Consider the following 16,070-nt stretch of genomic DNA (forward strand, 5'->3'; position numbering starts at 1 on the left):
CAGTCCGCAAGGATGGAGCGCAAAAAGGGGTCTCCACGCGTCAGTACTCACCACCCTCCCGCAGCCTCGGCTGAGACTTGGGGGAAGGGCAGGCAAGGGGCAGGCCCCCGCTGGAACCGGGAATCCTCGGCCTCCAGGGTGAATAAATAAATTATTAAGCGCCCAATACACAATAGCCTCGCTAGATGGAGACGAGGAATCACTGCAGCTGCGCTGGCGGCGGCGGCGGGGAGCGCGGGCGGGAGTGCAGCCCCGGGCGGGAGGCGGGCGAGGCTCTGGCTCCGCTCACGTCTGTTTTCCTTTTTCGTGCATTATTTATTTCGCCTCCGCCCGCAGCTCTGCTACCCGAGCGGGCGCTCCGGGCCGGCGCCTTCCGCCGCTGCCTCTCGCGGGCCGGCGCGAGGGGCGCGGAGAGCTCGGGCACCCCCGCGCCCCGGGCAGCCGCGCGGCGCCACCAGCAAGGGCGGGGAGCAGCCGCGGGCCGAGGGAGGGCTCGCTCGGCCGGCTCGGAGGAGACTTTCCCCGCCCTCCGCCTCCGCCTCGCCAGCCCTGGGCCCCGGGTGCCGCCCCTCCCGCCCCGCGCGCGGCCAGGCGCTGCCCGGAGCCACCGCACCCTGCGCCCCGTGCGAGGGCGTCGCTCGCGGTCCCCGGCTCAGCCGCCCGGGAGGCCCAACCGGCGCGCAAACTTTTGCTCCAGTGCCCGGCGCTCCGCCCGGGCAAGTGAAGCACTCGGGCGCCTGCACAGCCCCCAGGGTGAGGACCGAGGCCCCGCCTAGAGGGCGGGGGACAGGGGAGGCGGCTGGCTTTAAATGGGGGCCGTCCGGCAGCTAGTAAACAGAGCTGCCGCGGGGGGAACGCGGATCTGTCTTCCCCTTGCCGGGGATCGGCTGGGGCCGCCGCTAGGCAAGGTGGCGTGAGGCGTTGGAGGGGTACGGGCAGAGGTGGAGGCGTGGGGGAAACCCACGCCTGGGAGCCAGAGATCGGGGCTGCGGGGTGCAAATGGGGGTGCGCACCGAGGTGCATATGTTGCAGTGTGCGCAATGAGGCTGGTAGGGCAGAGAGGGTGCATGCAGCCTGTGGTTTCTGGGTGCTGTGCATGCAGGGTCAGCGGGTGTGCGGGCTACAGTCGGTGGGTGTGCACGACTGTTTCTGTGGGTGTGCGCTCAGGGTGAGTGGTGCCCACCGGGTTTGAAGTGTGCTCACAGCGAGAGTGAGTTGTGCGTGACTGCTTCTGGGAAGTGCACGGGGCTCAGTAAGTGTGCTTGGCTGTTTCTGGAAGTGTGCATGGGGCCAAGGTGTGCACGCAGTGTTCTGGGGGTGTGCGCGAAACTAAGGGGTATACTGCCAGGATGTCCTGTGCACCAGGATAGGGTGTGAGGTCTAGGATGCACGAGAGGTCAGTGCGTGTGCGAGCTGGAGTGAGGTGCGGGCTTGGTTGAGGAGGGTGCGCAGAATGCGGGGCGAGCCCGCCCGACCTGGGTGGGCCGGTACGTGTGCTGGTGAGCGCCGCGATGCTGCCCCGCGGTGAGCTGAGCCTTGCTCTCCTGACAGTTCGCCCAGGAGCGGGCGCCGCGGGCCGAGATGCTCCTCCGGGACCTGGTGCTGCGCCGCGGCTGCTGCTGGCCCTCGCTGCTGCTGCACTGCGCTCTCCACCCGCTCTGGGGCTTCGTGCAGGTGAGGCGCGCCGGCCGCCGCTGTCTGCGGTGGGTGGGGGCTCTCGGTGAGGAGGGAGCTGTCACTTTGTTCCGGAGACCCTCCCTTCCTGCAGCCTTCCCACTCGTTGGTCCTCAGGAGAGTTTAGGAAAATAAAGGCTGTGAGGGTCCCTGGTGCTCTGGCCCTGAAAAGATAAGAAACTCCAGAGCCAGGCTGCTGTTGTGGCCTAAGGCTGCAGACGGGCCGGGAATGGAAAGGGGCGCAGGGGCTACCCTCCGATGATAGCATTCTATCGCAGAAATTCAGGAAAAGAAACAAACTTAAAAAGAAAAACAATCCCAAGAATATACATTCTTTATTTCCCACCACAGCTGATGGTGAACTTCAAATTAGCTTTCTTAAACTGATCTTCAGCACAGGAGGGGGTCGTATTTCTGGAAGGGTAGCAGAGTTGGGGACGTGCACAGATTGGGGACATGCACAGATTATGCACGGTGGCCACTCTTGGGAATGTAAGAAGGAACTGTCCTCTGTCAGGACTGCCTGAATCCCTCACCCTGGGCCCCCTAGGCCCCAGGGCAGAGGCCGGGCAGTTAGTTTCCTCCTGGTGACAGAGAGAGGGTCAGATGGGACAGGCCCTAGCTAGCACCTCCCAGATGTACACGGCCCGTGGTGCAGTGGAGAGTGAAGAGGTGGACTTTGGTGTCAGCTCTGAATTTTGAACCTCAGCTGTCTGCCCCTCACCAGCTGGGGGACTTGGGGCAATATACTTAACCTCTCTGAGCATCGTTTTCTTCTTCCTGACCGTGCTATTGTAAGTGCTTGATGAGATAAATGGAAGTAAAGATTACTTAGTACCGTGCCTGGACCGTAACGAATGCTAAACAGGAGCTGTCACTGCTAGTTTTGATACGAGTAATAGTAATGCCGCTCTTCTGTCTAGCTTGCCAGTTATTCTGTTGATCACTATGCAGGCTGTTTGACATTTTTGAATGCTCCAGAGGACATTTTTACTGTTTGGGGCTTTGAAGAACTCCTCCTGGGGTATTTGCAGCTTCATGTTCTCCTGGTGGCACTTTGGGGATTGGGGACTACTCAGATGGCTGCCCTGGGCAGGGGTGACAGACCAAAGAAGGGATGGGGCAAGACTGCCCACCCAGTCCGCCCCAAGTGATGGGCCCTGCTGGGGAGCAGCTCAGTCAGTCCTGCTTGGGTGGTGGCCTAGGTGGGACAAAGGCTCTGCTGCTGGCCAGCACCCCCCACCCCCGAGCGCCAGACCCCATCTTCTGCTCTCGTCTCTGGCTTGCCTCTGTCTCACTCACGATTGTTTTCCCTTCGGAATTGACAGCTTTGTTTAATGTGTGAAACAGCAGTTATTAAACTCAGCTGTGCCTCCTCAGGAACCAGGATTTTGTCACTTCTAAACACTTCGGTGGTTTGGGACCAGCTTCCCTTGCTCAACTTTGAGCTGAACCTCAGATATTAAGTTCAGTTAGTTTTCATATTCATTTGTTTACAATTTTTCTCTCTTCCATAAGAATCTTCAGCTAGGATGGAGAGCAACATGACGAGACAAGACTAGAATTCTGCTGTGTGAACTAGCAGGGTCTAAGCAGAAGACCCGCCACCACCCCACACTCTGCTGCAAAAGCAGCTTCCGTTTTTTAACAGTGTCCTTTGGCCAGGCAGTACACACAATTGTGTGTGTGTGTGTGTGTGTGTGTGTGTGTGTGTGTTTCAGATGCTCTTACTCAATACAAATCAATTTTCATGAAAATCAATTAGAAAAGGAATCCTCCAGACAAGTAGAATGAGTAAAATCTTGGCTTGAGGCTCTGGAAAAATTAATTTACGAATGATAGGGACAGAGAAACCAAAGGAAAAGGGGTGTTGGAATGCATGCATCTGGCTTTTAAGCAAAAGAGCTGAATGCAAGGGAACGCAGGCGAGAAGAGGAAAAATGGAAGTGCATGAAGCCATGAGTTTGTCTTTAAGTGGAGAGAATAGAATCTGTCATGTCACTGGAGTTTCTGGAATATAGAGAAAGAACTCAGAGTTATTTGTCCTTTCATGAGCATTTTGCCAGAAGAATCCCCCAGAGTGATTGATAACCATTTGGAAAGAAGGGGCAAACATCACAAAATCATATGATTAATGGGTCATTAATGAGGGAGGAGATCTGGGGTCCCCCACAGCACCAGATTCCTACCTTGAAATCGGCCCTAAGCCTCTGGCTGCTTCTAGATGATAAGAAACTTAATCGTTACAGTCATACGACATTTGAATTGCTGGAAGGGTTGGTCGGAGCATTCCTTAACCTCTCCTCCTTTTGCTTTAATGTGTCTGGAATTGAGATTTTGAGCTTTAGTGTGATTTAGGGTTCTTCTAAGTTCACTCCAGATGATTCCATTTTTTTTTTTTTTTTTGCAAGGGAAGAGGATGACAGGCTGGCAAATTTATTAGGTGTGACAGGAGTGTGTCTCATCAAGTTACTGTGGTGCTGGCCTGTCTCCATAAAAGATACCAGAAGGCATCATCTCTGTGGTCGCCCTCCTAAAGCAACCACCAGGGAGACAGGCTCTCGTCCGGCCTTCGTAGTCTCTGCGTTAATGAGGAGCTACGCCAGACCCCAGTGATGCTGAACCCCTTCCATGGCCAGTTGCTGCAGCTTGGATTATTTAGTTAGCAGCATTTATTAGGCACTTACTGTATCCCAGGCCCTGTGTTAAGTGCGAGGGGCTTCATGGTCCCTGCCTTCTTGGCATCGATAGTCTGGCACTATAGAGCCACTTGAACAATTACAGGCAAGGGAACTCAGTAGGAGCAAATAGCTTGGACGTGCTGCAAGCATCAGAGAAGTGCTTCAGCTGAGGCGTGAAGGATGAGGAGTCAGGATGCAAATGAGGGCAAGGTGTCCAGGAAGAGGGAACAACCTGAGCTGGAGGACAGAACGGGACATTGGAAGAACCAGGGGAGGGAAGCCCCAGGTAAGGCCACTGTTGCAAGCCGCTAACATCATGCCTTGCAGTTTGGACTTGATCCCTAGGGCTACTGACACCACTGAGAGTTTTAAGTAAGAGGTGACACCATCTCAGAATGGCATTTTAGAAATCTCAGTCCAGCTCCAGCACGAAGGATGGATTCAAGGAGGGGACAAGGGAAGGAGCAAAGAGTTTGGTGAGGGTAGGGTTGCCACAGGTAGCAAATAAAAATATAGGACATCCAGTTAAAATTGAATTTCAGATAAACTACAAATGTTTTTTAGCATAAGTGTATCCCACACAGTATTGGGGATATCCTTATGCTAAAAAATTGTTTGCTGTTTACCTGAAATTCAAATTTAACAGGGCATCCTACATTTTATCTGGCACCCCTAGGGCAGGGCAAGTGCTGCCCAGCAGAGACATGATGGTGGAGAGAAGGGGATGGATTCAAGGACTATTAGGAGGCAACACCCACCAGACCCAAACGCTGCACCGACTGGCCAGGTGTGGGACAGGGGTGGGAGAAGCGGGTGCTGATGCTGAGACCCACCAGCCATGGAGCACTGTGTCCCCCAGACCCCAGCAACAGGTCCCCAATCCAGGTGACTACAGGACCTACCTACCTGTGCCTCAGCCACTCTCCCAGACGGCAGCATTGACAGCATTCCAGCCCCAGGAGAACGCTCAGAACAGGGGCGGGAAGGCGGTTGCTTGTGAAATTGAATAAGAAGTGGTCCCCGATACAGCTTTTGCCTGTGGGCCTTAGGAAAGCCATCGACCTCTCTGGGCCTTTCTTAGTCAAGTTCAGCTAAGAGCAGGTGACTTCAGGGGCAAGCTCATTTTCCTTGTGGAACTCCCCAAGACAGAAACCAACAAGCCAGGTGCTGAGACAGGTTTTCGACACTTGAGGTTTCCTCTGTATCGGTCCAAAATACAACACTGCCCGACAACAGAACCCCAGAGCGGAACCGGAGTTGGGGAACGGGATAGATCCTGTGTTTCCCCACTGATGGGCAGACCAGCCGCCAACACACCGGCTCACTGAGCACCGACTGAATGCCGGGTCCTGTGCGGCTTTGGTGCGTTAACTTAGCTTTGCTGAACCTGCTGTCCCTCCTGTTAAGTGTGGATAATAACACCGACCTCTCTCGGTTGTTCTCATGGTGAAATGAGAGCATGTCCCCATGGCTGACGTATAGCAGGGCTCAGAAGGTCACTCTTGTTCCGGATTAATAAAGCACAGACTCACCTACCTGTCTGGCCCAAGATGCTCACGGCTGAGCGTGGAGAGACAGGCTTTGCAAGACAGTGGGGGAGTGCCCCCAATGGAAGTGTGTGCAAGGTGAAACAGCAGCACCGGCTGGTGGGTGTAACTCCAGCGGGGAGGGGAGTGTGGCTTTTAGGATGGCTTTGCCCGGGAAGGCTGTTGGGGAGACGGACTTGAAGGAGGAAGAGAAATTGGCAAGTGGGTAAAGGGTCCAAATAACCAACTGTCAGTCAAGGGAGGCTCAGCTGCCCCCGGCTTGCATGGGACCAGACAATCAGGAGAGTCCAGCGGGGACCCCAAGGGGCGCCTGCCCCTCGGGAAGAAGGACAGCCAGACCAGACTTGGTCCTTTCCGGAGAATAGCTGCTTCAGCAGTCGTGCTGCGCACATGGCAGCGGGCCTTTATGCGGGAGACCGGGAGCCGCAGACTTTGAGAACGCAGCGTGCTCCTTCCCTCCCTCCTCGGCCTCGGAACCTGGCCCCGATTTTCCTGCCTGTCGCCTCATCACATTGAACACTCTCACACAGCTGCGCCTTCGCATCCTCGCAGGAAAATGGGTCATTGTGTCAGGCTGGGTTAAACAAACGTGCTCCTCTTGAACTCTCTGTCGCGCAAATTGCACCTTGGAGAGCAGGAAAGTAATTGCTCCGGCAACGACATTGCTTGAAGCTCACTCACTTGGTGGAGTGCAGAGGAGACGCGGGCTCAGGCTGCTGCGGAAGTGGAGCTTTCCAGCACCCCAGGGTCTCAGGAGGTTGCGGTCCAGAATTGGGGGGGGGCTCGATGATGGGAGGTCTGACAGCTGCCTGGGTGAAGAGGCTGGTGGATTTACCACCGACACCTTAAGTGGTCCATCATCTCCGTAAAATAATTGAGAAAATGCTCCCCATCAGAGGACGTGCTCTTCCCAGTGAGAGACAAAATTGCCTTCCAGGGTTTGGCACACAGTCTTTGGTCCTTCAAAAACACTAAAAGGTGGGAAGCAGGAGCCTCTTGGCCTGGCAGATATTAAGTTAGGCCTGTAAATCAGTCCCCTCCCTGCTGCCGCGCGGGTGGACGTTACCCACATTCCTTCTTCCCGTCTGCGGAGGGCGAAGGCAGCGCCCCAGCCCTGGGTGCTGTCTCTGCCCTGCAGCAACGGGGCTGGATGGGCCTCCAAGGCAGGCCGCGCGTGGCTGGGTGCGGGGAGATTGGGGTTCTGGGCTTCTACTCAGAGATGACAGAGAAATTAACCGTGGCCCTTGTTGAGGTGGGGGGTGACCAGCAACTCTTTTCTTCTTAAATCAGCTTGTTCCCTGGGCCAGGCACAAAACACTAGACTCATGGATTTGTGGCACTCTGCGTAGGGAGGGACACTGGCAGCTGGCTTAATCCACCCAGCAGTTCTCATGCTGGCTCGACATAAGAATTTTAACCTGGAAAGCTTAAGCAAAATACCCAGGCCCAGCTCCACCTGCAAAATCCTGATTTGATCGTTGTGGGTGAGGCCCAGGCCCAAGTGTTTTTAAAGCTGCCTGGGGGAGGCCCGAGTGCAGCCGGAGCGGGAACTGCTTAGGGAGCACGGCTCAGTCCTCCCGCTCTTCCCTGGTGACAGACGGGGAACCTGAGACTGCACTGGAAGGACACCAGGCCAGGCCTCAACAGGTGGATCTGGGCCAGTTTCTAATATTCACTCCTTCACCCAGTAGTTATCGAACACTAGGCCCTCCCTTGGGTGCTGGTTTATGATAGGTGAGAGGGAGAGATGATAAAGGCCTGCCCTGCCCTCTTAGAGCTCACGGTGCCACCGCGAAGACAGGTATGAACCAGGTAATCGCCCTAATGTAGATTTCTGCCCCCAAAGAGTAGAACCCGGCTCCAGGAGAGCCTATAAAAAGGGACCCGGCCTGGTTAAGGAGGTCAGAGGCGCTTGCTGGAGGTGACAGCCAAGCCGAGTAATGGGCATGGCAGGAGTAGGGCTGGGAGGACATTCCAGCCACTGGAGCAGCTGGCCAGGGTCCAGGAACAGAAAGGCGGGCATGAGGGCAGAGAGAGGGCAAGAGCAATGGGCAAGAGCGGGCCATGGGGTTGGGATGGGATGGTTTGGTGGGGTGTCTGGCCCACAAGACCACTTGGAGGCTGCATGGAGGGAACCAGGCAGGTTGCTCTGCCCCCTTTGGTCACACAGGACACGAGAGCACCACCCTTGCTGGGAAGGTTCCTCCCCAAGACAGGGGGGCTTTGCCCCAGAGTGGCCATGGCTGGAGAGAAGTCCAAGATGGGGCCAAAGCAAGGGAGACGGGAGAGGCAGCTGGGCTTAGGTTACCTATCACTGTCCAGGTGTGAGACCCCTGGGCAGCCCCTTCTGCCTGAGCCTCAGTTTCCCCATTTGTACAATGGGGAGTTTCTATGAGTTAACCTTCAGGTTCGTAGCTCCCTCACATCAACATCCAGGTCACTTGCCCAGGGTCCCCCAGCTTGGTCTCCAGACCCACCAGGCCAGCCTCCTGCACAGCATCCCCTGTGCACCGCCGGCTTCTGTCTGTGCTTCCTGCTCGGTCTCAGGGAAGACTCCTGAGCTCCAGCCTGGCAAGGGGCGGGGCGGCCTGGGCCACTCCGCCTTCCGTCACCTCATTGTCTTGTACCTCTCTTGGGTGTGTGTGCCCATGTCCGCAGGTGACACACGGGGAGCCCCAGAAGTCCTGCTCCAAGGTGACCGACAGCTGCCGACACGTCTGCCAGTGCCGGCCCCCGCCCCCGCTGCCCCCGCCGCCCCCGCCCCCGCCGCCTCCCAGGCTGCTCTCCGCCCCAGGTAGGTGACCGCTCACTCCATTTTTGGGTTCTTCTCTGTGTTTCCCTGGGCCCATGAAGAGCGGGTGAGCGTGGCCGAGGGCGGCTCTGCCTCCTTTGTAATTTTCCACTGGCCGAGCAGGAGGGAAGCCAAGGCCCAACTTTCCCCTGCAGTCTGCAAAACGCCTTTCCCACAGAATGCTCCTGCGAGAGGGAGAAGGATGTTTCTCCATCAGTTAATCAGATAAAAGTCAATCTCCATTTGATGAGAGGCTCGGCCTGCATTGTTCTGAAGGCCAGATCTTTAAAGGGCGCAGCTGCTGGAGGACTGGCCCTAAATCCCCCGCCTCCCCCATATGGTGTTCATTTTTTCATTTTAATTCACATTTAAGGAGCTAATTAGGAGAGAACCAAAGTCAAGGCTCTGAGAGCAAAGTTACATGGATGGCTTTTAGACATTTGCACCAAATTCTGCTAAATCCTCACTTTGACTTGTTTGCCTTGGACGATTTCATCTCTGAACAATTTGACTGCCTGGTCATTCAAACAAAGGAGCGTTTCTTCAGCCAGAAATGGCCTCGGCCCCGACTTCTGCGTGGTAAAGTTCCCTGCTTACAATGGCTGGTTGATAAGGTCTCTAAAAAGGAGATTCTAGATGGATCTAGATGGATTCTAGAAGGACATGTTAGATGGATCCTTCTCAAGTTTTGGCCTGCAGAATGCCTGTGATTCTGTCTGGATCCACCTCATTAAACACATCTCCACTGAATTATTTGGGACGTGTATTAAATAACCTTGATGCAAGGCTTGTTCTCTGGAAGGCTCCGTTTCCAGCCTCTGGGTATCCAGTCGGTGCCAATGCAATGTTCCAGGGAGGGAGGAACCTTTGCAGTTTATGTGAATTTCTGCATTTTGTCTGCAAGGCCCCTACCTATCTCCACCCTTACCTGACACCCTGTGGCTCAGCACTTCTCAAAGTGTGGCCCTCAAAGTACCTGCTTCAGCATCACCTGGAGCATTGGTTTTAAGGTGTACCTTCACGGGCCCACTTCTAACTCCCTGAGCCAGATTCTTTGGGGCAGGGCTTAGGAGTTGTCACAATTACAAGTTCTGAGGTGATTCGGATGCAAGTGAGAGTGGAGAGCCTAGGCTGGCCGGGCCCCTCTTCCTGGTCTTAGCAAGATGCTTCTATCCTGAGATGCTTTGGCCTCCTTGCCCCTGGGTCTGTGCTGTGGGGCCTGGTCTCAGGTACCTGCCCCTAGGAGTTACTCCTATCCCTTTGCCCTCCCACTCTCTGGGCTCTGGGCTGTGCTTTCTCCAGGTGTGTTTGTATCTAAAGGATCCACGTCCCCCAGCTAGGGTCCCTCCAGTTCATCTCATGCTCACTGAGCACCTGTGTCACACAGAGGTGAAGGACCATTCTGGTCTTCTGGAATCTCTCAACCTCACAGGAAAGGCCAGTCTGTCGCAACCCACAAAGAGTGGCCCAAGAGAACACAGATGTGGTTTGCCAGGTATGCTGGGAATTCCTGAGTAGTCAGGCAAAAACGACAGCTCCAGTCCGTAGTAACGTTGATCTGGGTCTTTAAGAATAAATACAAGTGTTGATATGGAGGTTGTAGGGGAAAGGCATCCAGGCGAAAGGAGCACCGTGGACAGAGGCTTGGAGGCAGGACTCTGGGAGACTCTGTGAAACTCATCGTGGGTGTCACAAGGTCTTCAGTAGGTTTAAAGTGGTGGCCAAGGCTGGACATGGTGGTGTACACCTGTAGTCCCAGCTACTCGGGAGGCTGAGGCCAGACGATTGATCACTTGAGCCCAGGAGTTCGAGGCTGCAGTGAGCTATGATTGTGCTACTGCACTCCAGCCCGGGCGACAGACCCCGTGTCTAAAAAAAATTAAAATAAAAAGGTGACCGAGAGAGTGGACCTTGAAGGGTGTTGTGTGCCTAGAAAGCAGATCACATTTCATCTTGCAGGGCAGTGTTTGCCAAACAGTGACCTGCGTTCACCATACCCAAGCACCACCTCTTATTTGCCTTATTTTTTTTTCTTTAAATAGACTCACTTTTGTGTTTCTACAAATTAATTTCCAAAGACAGCTTCAACTACTGTAAATGGGAAACCAGTATCACTTGCATAAATAGAAGGTGACCAAAAATATAAATGTAATAAAAACAAATTCTAGCCTGCTGCAGAAGGTTCTGAGCTCAAGGCCTCTGTCTTTCTGTTAGAAGGGGAGAGAAGCAAGTTGTAAGAGGAGTCAAAGCCATAGTGCCGCCATGCTGACACTTTCTTTACAAAGCAATCAGAAGGTCTGTAAGAGAATCAAAAGGGTCTTAAGTTTCCTGTTATGGTTTTCAATGTGATCGGGTGCTGGGTCCATGTACCATCTAAAATCAGCTCACCTGACTGCCGGGACATGGGCTGTACTTTAGGAGACTCGCTATGGACAGTGATGAGCCAGTGATCTTGCACCATCTGCTTCAAAAAGATCAACTTTTTTGACAATGGGGAAGGTGGATTGGGGTTGAGATGTCAGACTGGAGCCCAGTGGGTGGCTCTTGAGATCATTCCAACCTCAGCCCACCCACGACGGCCTAGAGTGAGGCTGGTGACGGTGTGGGTAGAGGGGATGAAGTCTTCACGCCGAGCTTCAGGCCTAAGGGTGCTTCTGGGTGAGAGGAGGTAGGTATGGTTTGATGCTGTGGCAGGGCTTTTTCTGTTACAAATAGCAGACACGAATCTTGAAGTGGCTTAAGTGTTATTAAAAAAATAGGGAGGGATATTAGCCTGTTGGCTCCTCTTTCAGGATATCCCAGATCTGCTGGATCCAGAGTCTCAAACGACGATGATATTGGATTATCTGACTGTCTCTCATTCTCTCTCTATCTCTTCCTCTTCTGATTTCTCCTGGGTTGGCTTTTCTCTTAGGTTGGCTCAGTCCCTGGAGCTCCAGGACTCCATCAGTGCTATTGTCAGTAGTCCCCCTACAAACAGAGCCTGTCCTTCCCAATAATCCAACAAAAGTCTTGGGGCTGACTTTCATTGGTCAAGCTTGGGTCACATGTTCAGCCTTGGACCAATCATGGTGGCCTACAGGGATAGACTATGCTCATTGGTCAGGCCTGGGCCATGTGACCACCCCAGGAGTTAACATATATGGCCAGAGGTTGAGGAAGTGGTGGTTTCCCAAAGGAAAATCTGGGCAGAGGATCTGTAACCCAAAGACGAGGACATGAACACGGGGCAGGGAAGACAGAGGCTACACCCCACAGCCTTGGCATGCCTTGAGCATGTGGCAGAGACTGTGCGCTATCCATCCCTCGGTCCTCCTGGAGCTCAGCCCAGAGCCCTGCACATGGGCAGTGCCCAATAAATGCCAAAGCTACGGCCACGGCCACACCTTCTGCCAGTCATAAAATGCAAATGCCTGTTGTATAATCCTGAAAGAATCAGCTTCTCCCAGAGGGCACAGGGCTTCAGTGCTGTGACACCTCTGTCATCACGCAACAGGTGTGCATGGATCTGCAGGTATGGGGCACTGTGCCGGGGCTGGGAAGCCAGCAGTGAGCAAGAGGCAGCTCCTGTCCTCATGGAGTTCGTGGTCTGGTGGACTGTCACTTGCAGAAGGTGTTCACAGGAGTGTCCCCTCCTGGATATGCTGGCTCCAGGCTCATGTCAGCCCTTGCGCCATTTGTTCATGTGATGTGCCTTATATCCCTGCCACTCACAAGGCCCCTGCTTCACCTGATTTGCCGAGCACCTGCTCCGTGTCCAGCCCCGTGTTGGGCACACTGAAGGACACAGAGGTGCGTAAGAGGCCAATTCCACAAGCCTAGGTTGGCGTGCAAACCTGCTACTTTCTTTCTGTGATTTTAAGAGGGCCAGTTGACGCCAGCCTCTGCTACCTATTCTGTAGAACAGTTCCTGATGACAGCCAGCCCACGGTGTTGACTTGAGGATCCCATAGAAACTGGACAGGTGTCCCTGGCTGCTAATCAGCCCATGCAAATCCTCCTGGAGGAGAGCAGCCCATGGGCGCTGCTGGGGAGGGGATATTGCAGTCCAAGGGGCCAGCGAGGGAGGATTTGGGCAGGCGTGAGAGAGTTGCCAGGTAGACCCGGGATGAGCAGGAGCAGAGGGAGGCTGGACAGGCTGGGGGGAGTGGCTGAAACAGGGGCCAGAAGGAGGATCCCAGGGGCCAGGCGGGAGACGCCTGCTGCCGTGCTGTTGATCTGCAGGAGTGTGGGCTTTGCTGCATGTGTCTGGCACAGAGGGGGGAGGAGGGGAAAGAGAAGCACCTGTCTGTGCAACTTGTAAAGTCCCCCCTGGAAGTAATGACCAGGAACATTTGTGGGAATTGTTGGGTATCCTTCACGTGGCCAGGCAGGCCTGCCCCCTCATCCAGACAGCACCTGCTGCTGCCCCGCCACTCAGGGTGGCAACTCGTCCTGCTTTGCCCAGGCCTCTCCAGGCTTTAGCCCTGAAAGTCCTGTGTCCCAGGAAACCTCTCAGTCCTGGACAAACTGGGATGGTTGGTCACCCTACTGCTAGACCACCCGTCTGCTGGCAGTGGCAACAGTGACTTTTAAGGTTTTGTTGTTGTTGTCATTGTGTTTATTTGGGGGGTGTTTGGCTTGTTCTGTTTTACTATGGAACTTTCGAGAACCCTAACTCCCCAAGCTCCATCTAGAGCTCATTACTCGAGGGAGAAGCTCAGCCTGTCTTCCTCCCTGGGGGCCCAGCTCCGTGCCACCCCTCCCGGCAGTCCTGTCCTGAGTGCTACCTGCCACCAGGAAGGGGCATGGAAAGGGGCCTAGCAAACTGGAAGGTTCTCAAATAGCACCTCCACTTTCTGCCCGTGGGTTTTCAAGCCCTGCCCACGACTCTCCCTCTTAAGCCAAGGTGACGCCTACCAAGGGCAGCTGCACTTTGTCATGGGCCATAGGGAGGCACTAGGCCAGTGGCTCTCAAACTTGAGGCTGCATCAGAACCCCCTGGAGGACTTGTTTAAGTCCACATCGCCTGACCTCATCCCCAGTAGGTCTGGGGCATGGCCCAAGGGCCTGCATTTCTCAAACCTTCTTAGGTGATGCCATTGCTGCTGGTCGTGGGTGCACTTTGAGGACCTGTGCTCTAGACAGTGACAGTCTCAGCAAGTGGCTTTGGCGTCAGCCCCAGCCCTCTCACTCCTAGCTCTGTGACCCTCAGCATGGCACATTCCTCTCAGAGCCTCAGTTCTCTCATACTATTCCTACCTGGGCAGGAATTGCCGTGAGGATTAGAAATGACACAGGCGGTTGCGGACAGAAACTATGTGCTCGAAAGGTGACGTTACAGCGCAGTGGCCCGGAACCTGGGGTCCCACCCTTGTTCATTAGCTAAGTGGTCTGGTCCAGGAACCCCTAACTGCTTAGAGCCTCAATTTCCAAATCTGTACAATGGGGCTGATAACTCCACCTGCCACGTGTGAGTGCTTGTGAGGTTCTATGTCATGAAGCTAACACAGCGCAGAGCCTGGAACACTCAATAAATGGCAGCTAATGAGTAATAATAATGATGACAGTGGTGACAATGATAGGTCACTAACCTTCAGACTGGGGGTTGCTTGAATGTGGTCCAAGCATCTCCGCTGAGAAAGAGGCGTCAGGTCAGAAACTCGGGATGAAATGGGGTCTCGAAGCGCGCGTAGACGCTCCTAGGTCTTCGACAGAGAAGGAAACGTTTTCAGAGCGTTCCACCTGTGTCCCTTCTGGGGCAGCCCCTGCCAGGCACGCGATCCTCAGAGTCGACCGGAGCCCCCGGGCGAGGGTACTTCTGGAAGGCGTGGGTGGGAGTGCACCGCGACAGGCAGCGGCAAGAGCACGCCGCAGGCCTGACCGCCTTCGGCCGCCGCCGGAGCTCAGGACCTGGGCTCGCTTTGCAAACATAAGCGATGGCCTGCTCATCCCTGCCTGTGACTCAGAGGGCCGAGGCCACCAAAGGAGACGTGCACCAGCCCTCAAGGAAAGGCGCACACACCCCCTCCGCGAGACCGGCTTCCAAGGCTGATGGGGCCGAAAATAGCTGTGCCAGAGCAGAGGCGTGAGCCTGCATTTCCATCGTGCCGGCCTTGAAGGAGTTCAAGGTACTGATGCGGATTTCATTTTTGCGTTTATTTTACTCTTGGAAAAGCGGGAACGGAGGTTAAGTGACTCTGCAAAGGTCACGCAGCAGTGGTGGAGCGAGGAATGTGGTCACCCGGGTCTGCTCCCATGTGCCAAGGGCTGCGTTTGAACAGAGAAAGAAACGAGCAGGACCGGGGAAGTTCTAGGAAGCCTTTCCTTTGCTCCCCCAGGACACTAGAAAGAAACCAATATTCAGTTCCTAGGGGAGGCTCTGCTTTCCTCACCTCATTTAATCCCCAAACACTCCTTTGTCATAGGTGGTATTTTCGCCGGTTTCTATAGGGGGCTCAGAGACGGTGAGTTACTTGTTCCGGGCTGCCCAGCTGGCAAGGAGGGGTTATTCAAGGCTGGCTGATCTTTCCCTACTGCTTCCCTTGCCTAACACGCCGGCTATTCTCTGAGCGTCAGCTTCGGGGTCCCCACTCCTTTCCTTGGATGGCCTCGCCCCTTTCTTGGAGCTTTTGCTCCAAGTTCTTCTGTCTGGCAAGATCTCCCTGAAGCAGGTAACCTGAACTCCTGCAGATCTCAGCTCAGACTTCCCTTCCTTCTTCAGGACCTCCCCTGACTTCTGCAGAGGTTGCCCCAGTCCCTGTTCTGGTCATCTGTGGCCGCGGAACAAACCGCCCCAACAGTTACAGCAGAAATGGATTGCCTTGCTCCTCACTGCCGTGAGGGTCGACTGGGCTCCAGCGAGAGGTTCTTGCTTGGCGTCTTTCACGAGATCGTTGTCCATCGGCTGGGGTTGGGCCATAGCGAAGGCTTCCTCTCTCGTGTCTGGGAATACAGTGGTGAGCAGGAAGGACAGAGGGCCCCTGCCGTCACAGAGGCTATAGTTTATTGTGTCTATGCACAGGAAGGGACATGGGGTGGTGGGATAGAAAATAAGTAAACAATATTGGGGGAAAATGGAAGACAACGTGCACTACAAAGACAGCGAGAACTGTGATCTGATGGGGTGACTGAGTGGCCGCTTAGAGTGCATGGACAGGAGTTGACATTCAAGCTGAAAGCTGACTAAAAGGAGCAGTGGGTCGGGGAAGATCTGGGGGGACAGCGAGGAACAGCATTCTCATCAGAGGGAACAGCTCATGCAAGGTCTTCCTGCGAGGAAGCACTCGCGTGGGGTGTGTGACGGGCCGGCGTGGCTGCTGGCTGCTGGGAGAGGGAAGACAGGAGCAGGTGAGCCAGAGGAGGCAGTGCCCAGACCACACAGGGCCTCGGAGGCAA

The 16,070-nt window shown here is 54.9% G+C and overlaps 1 protein-coding gene across 1 annotated transcript in view; it reads left to right on the forward strand.

Moving 5' to 3' along the window:
• Nucleotides 1–1,559: 1,559 nt before the first annotated feature.
• Nucleotides 1,560–16,070, forward strand: part of PRIMA1 (proline rich membrane anchor 1) — a 59,509-nt gene continuing 44,998 nt past the window's right edge. Inside the window, exons 1-2 of the mRNA XM_012738606.2 lie at nt 1,560–1,674; nt 8,561–8,696. Coding sequence (XP_012594060.1) covers nt 1,582–1,674; nt 8,561–8,696 — 229 coding nt within the window. The 5' untranslated portion in view covers nt 1,560–1,581. The remainder of the gene's footprint in view (nt 1,675–8,560; nt 8,697–16,070) is intronic.

This window comes from Microcebus murinus, chromosome 6, assembly GCF_040939455.1.
Source record: "Microcebus murinus isolate Inina chromosome 6, M.murinus_Inina_mat1.0, whole genome shotgun sequence".
In the NCBI taxonomy this organism is placed as follows: Eukaryota; Metazoa; Chordata; class Mammalia; order Primates; family Cheirogaleidae; genus Microcebus; species Microcebus murinus.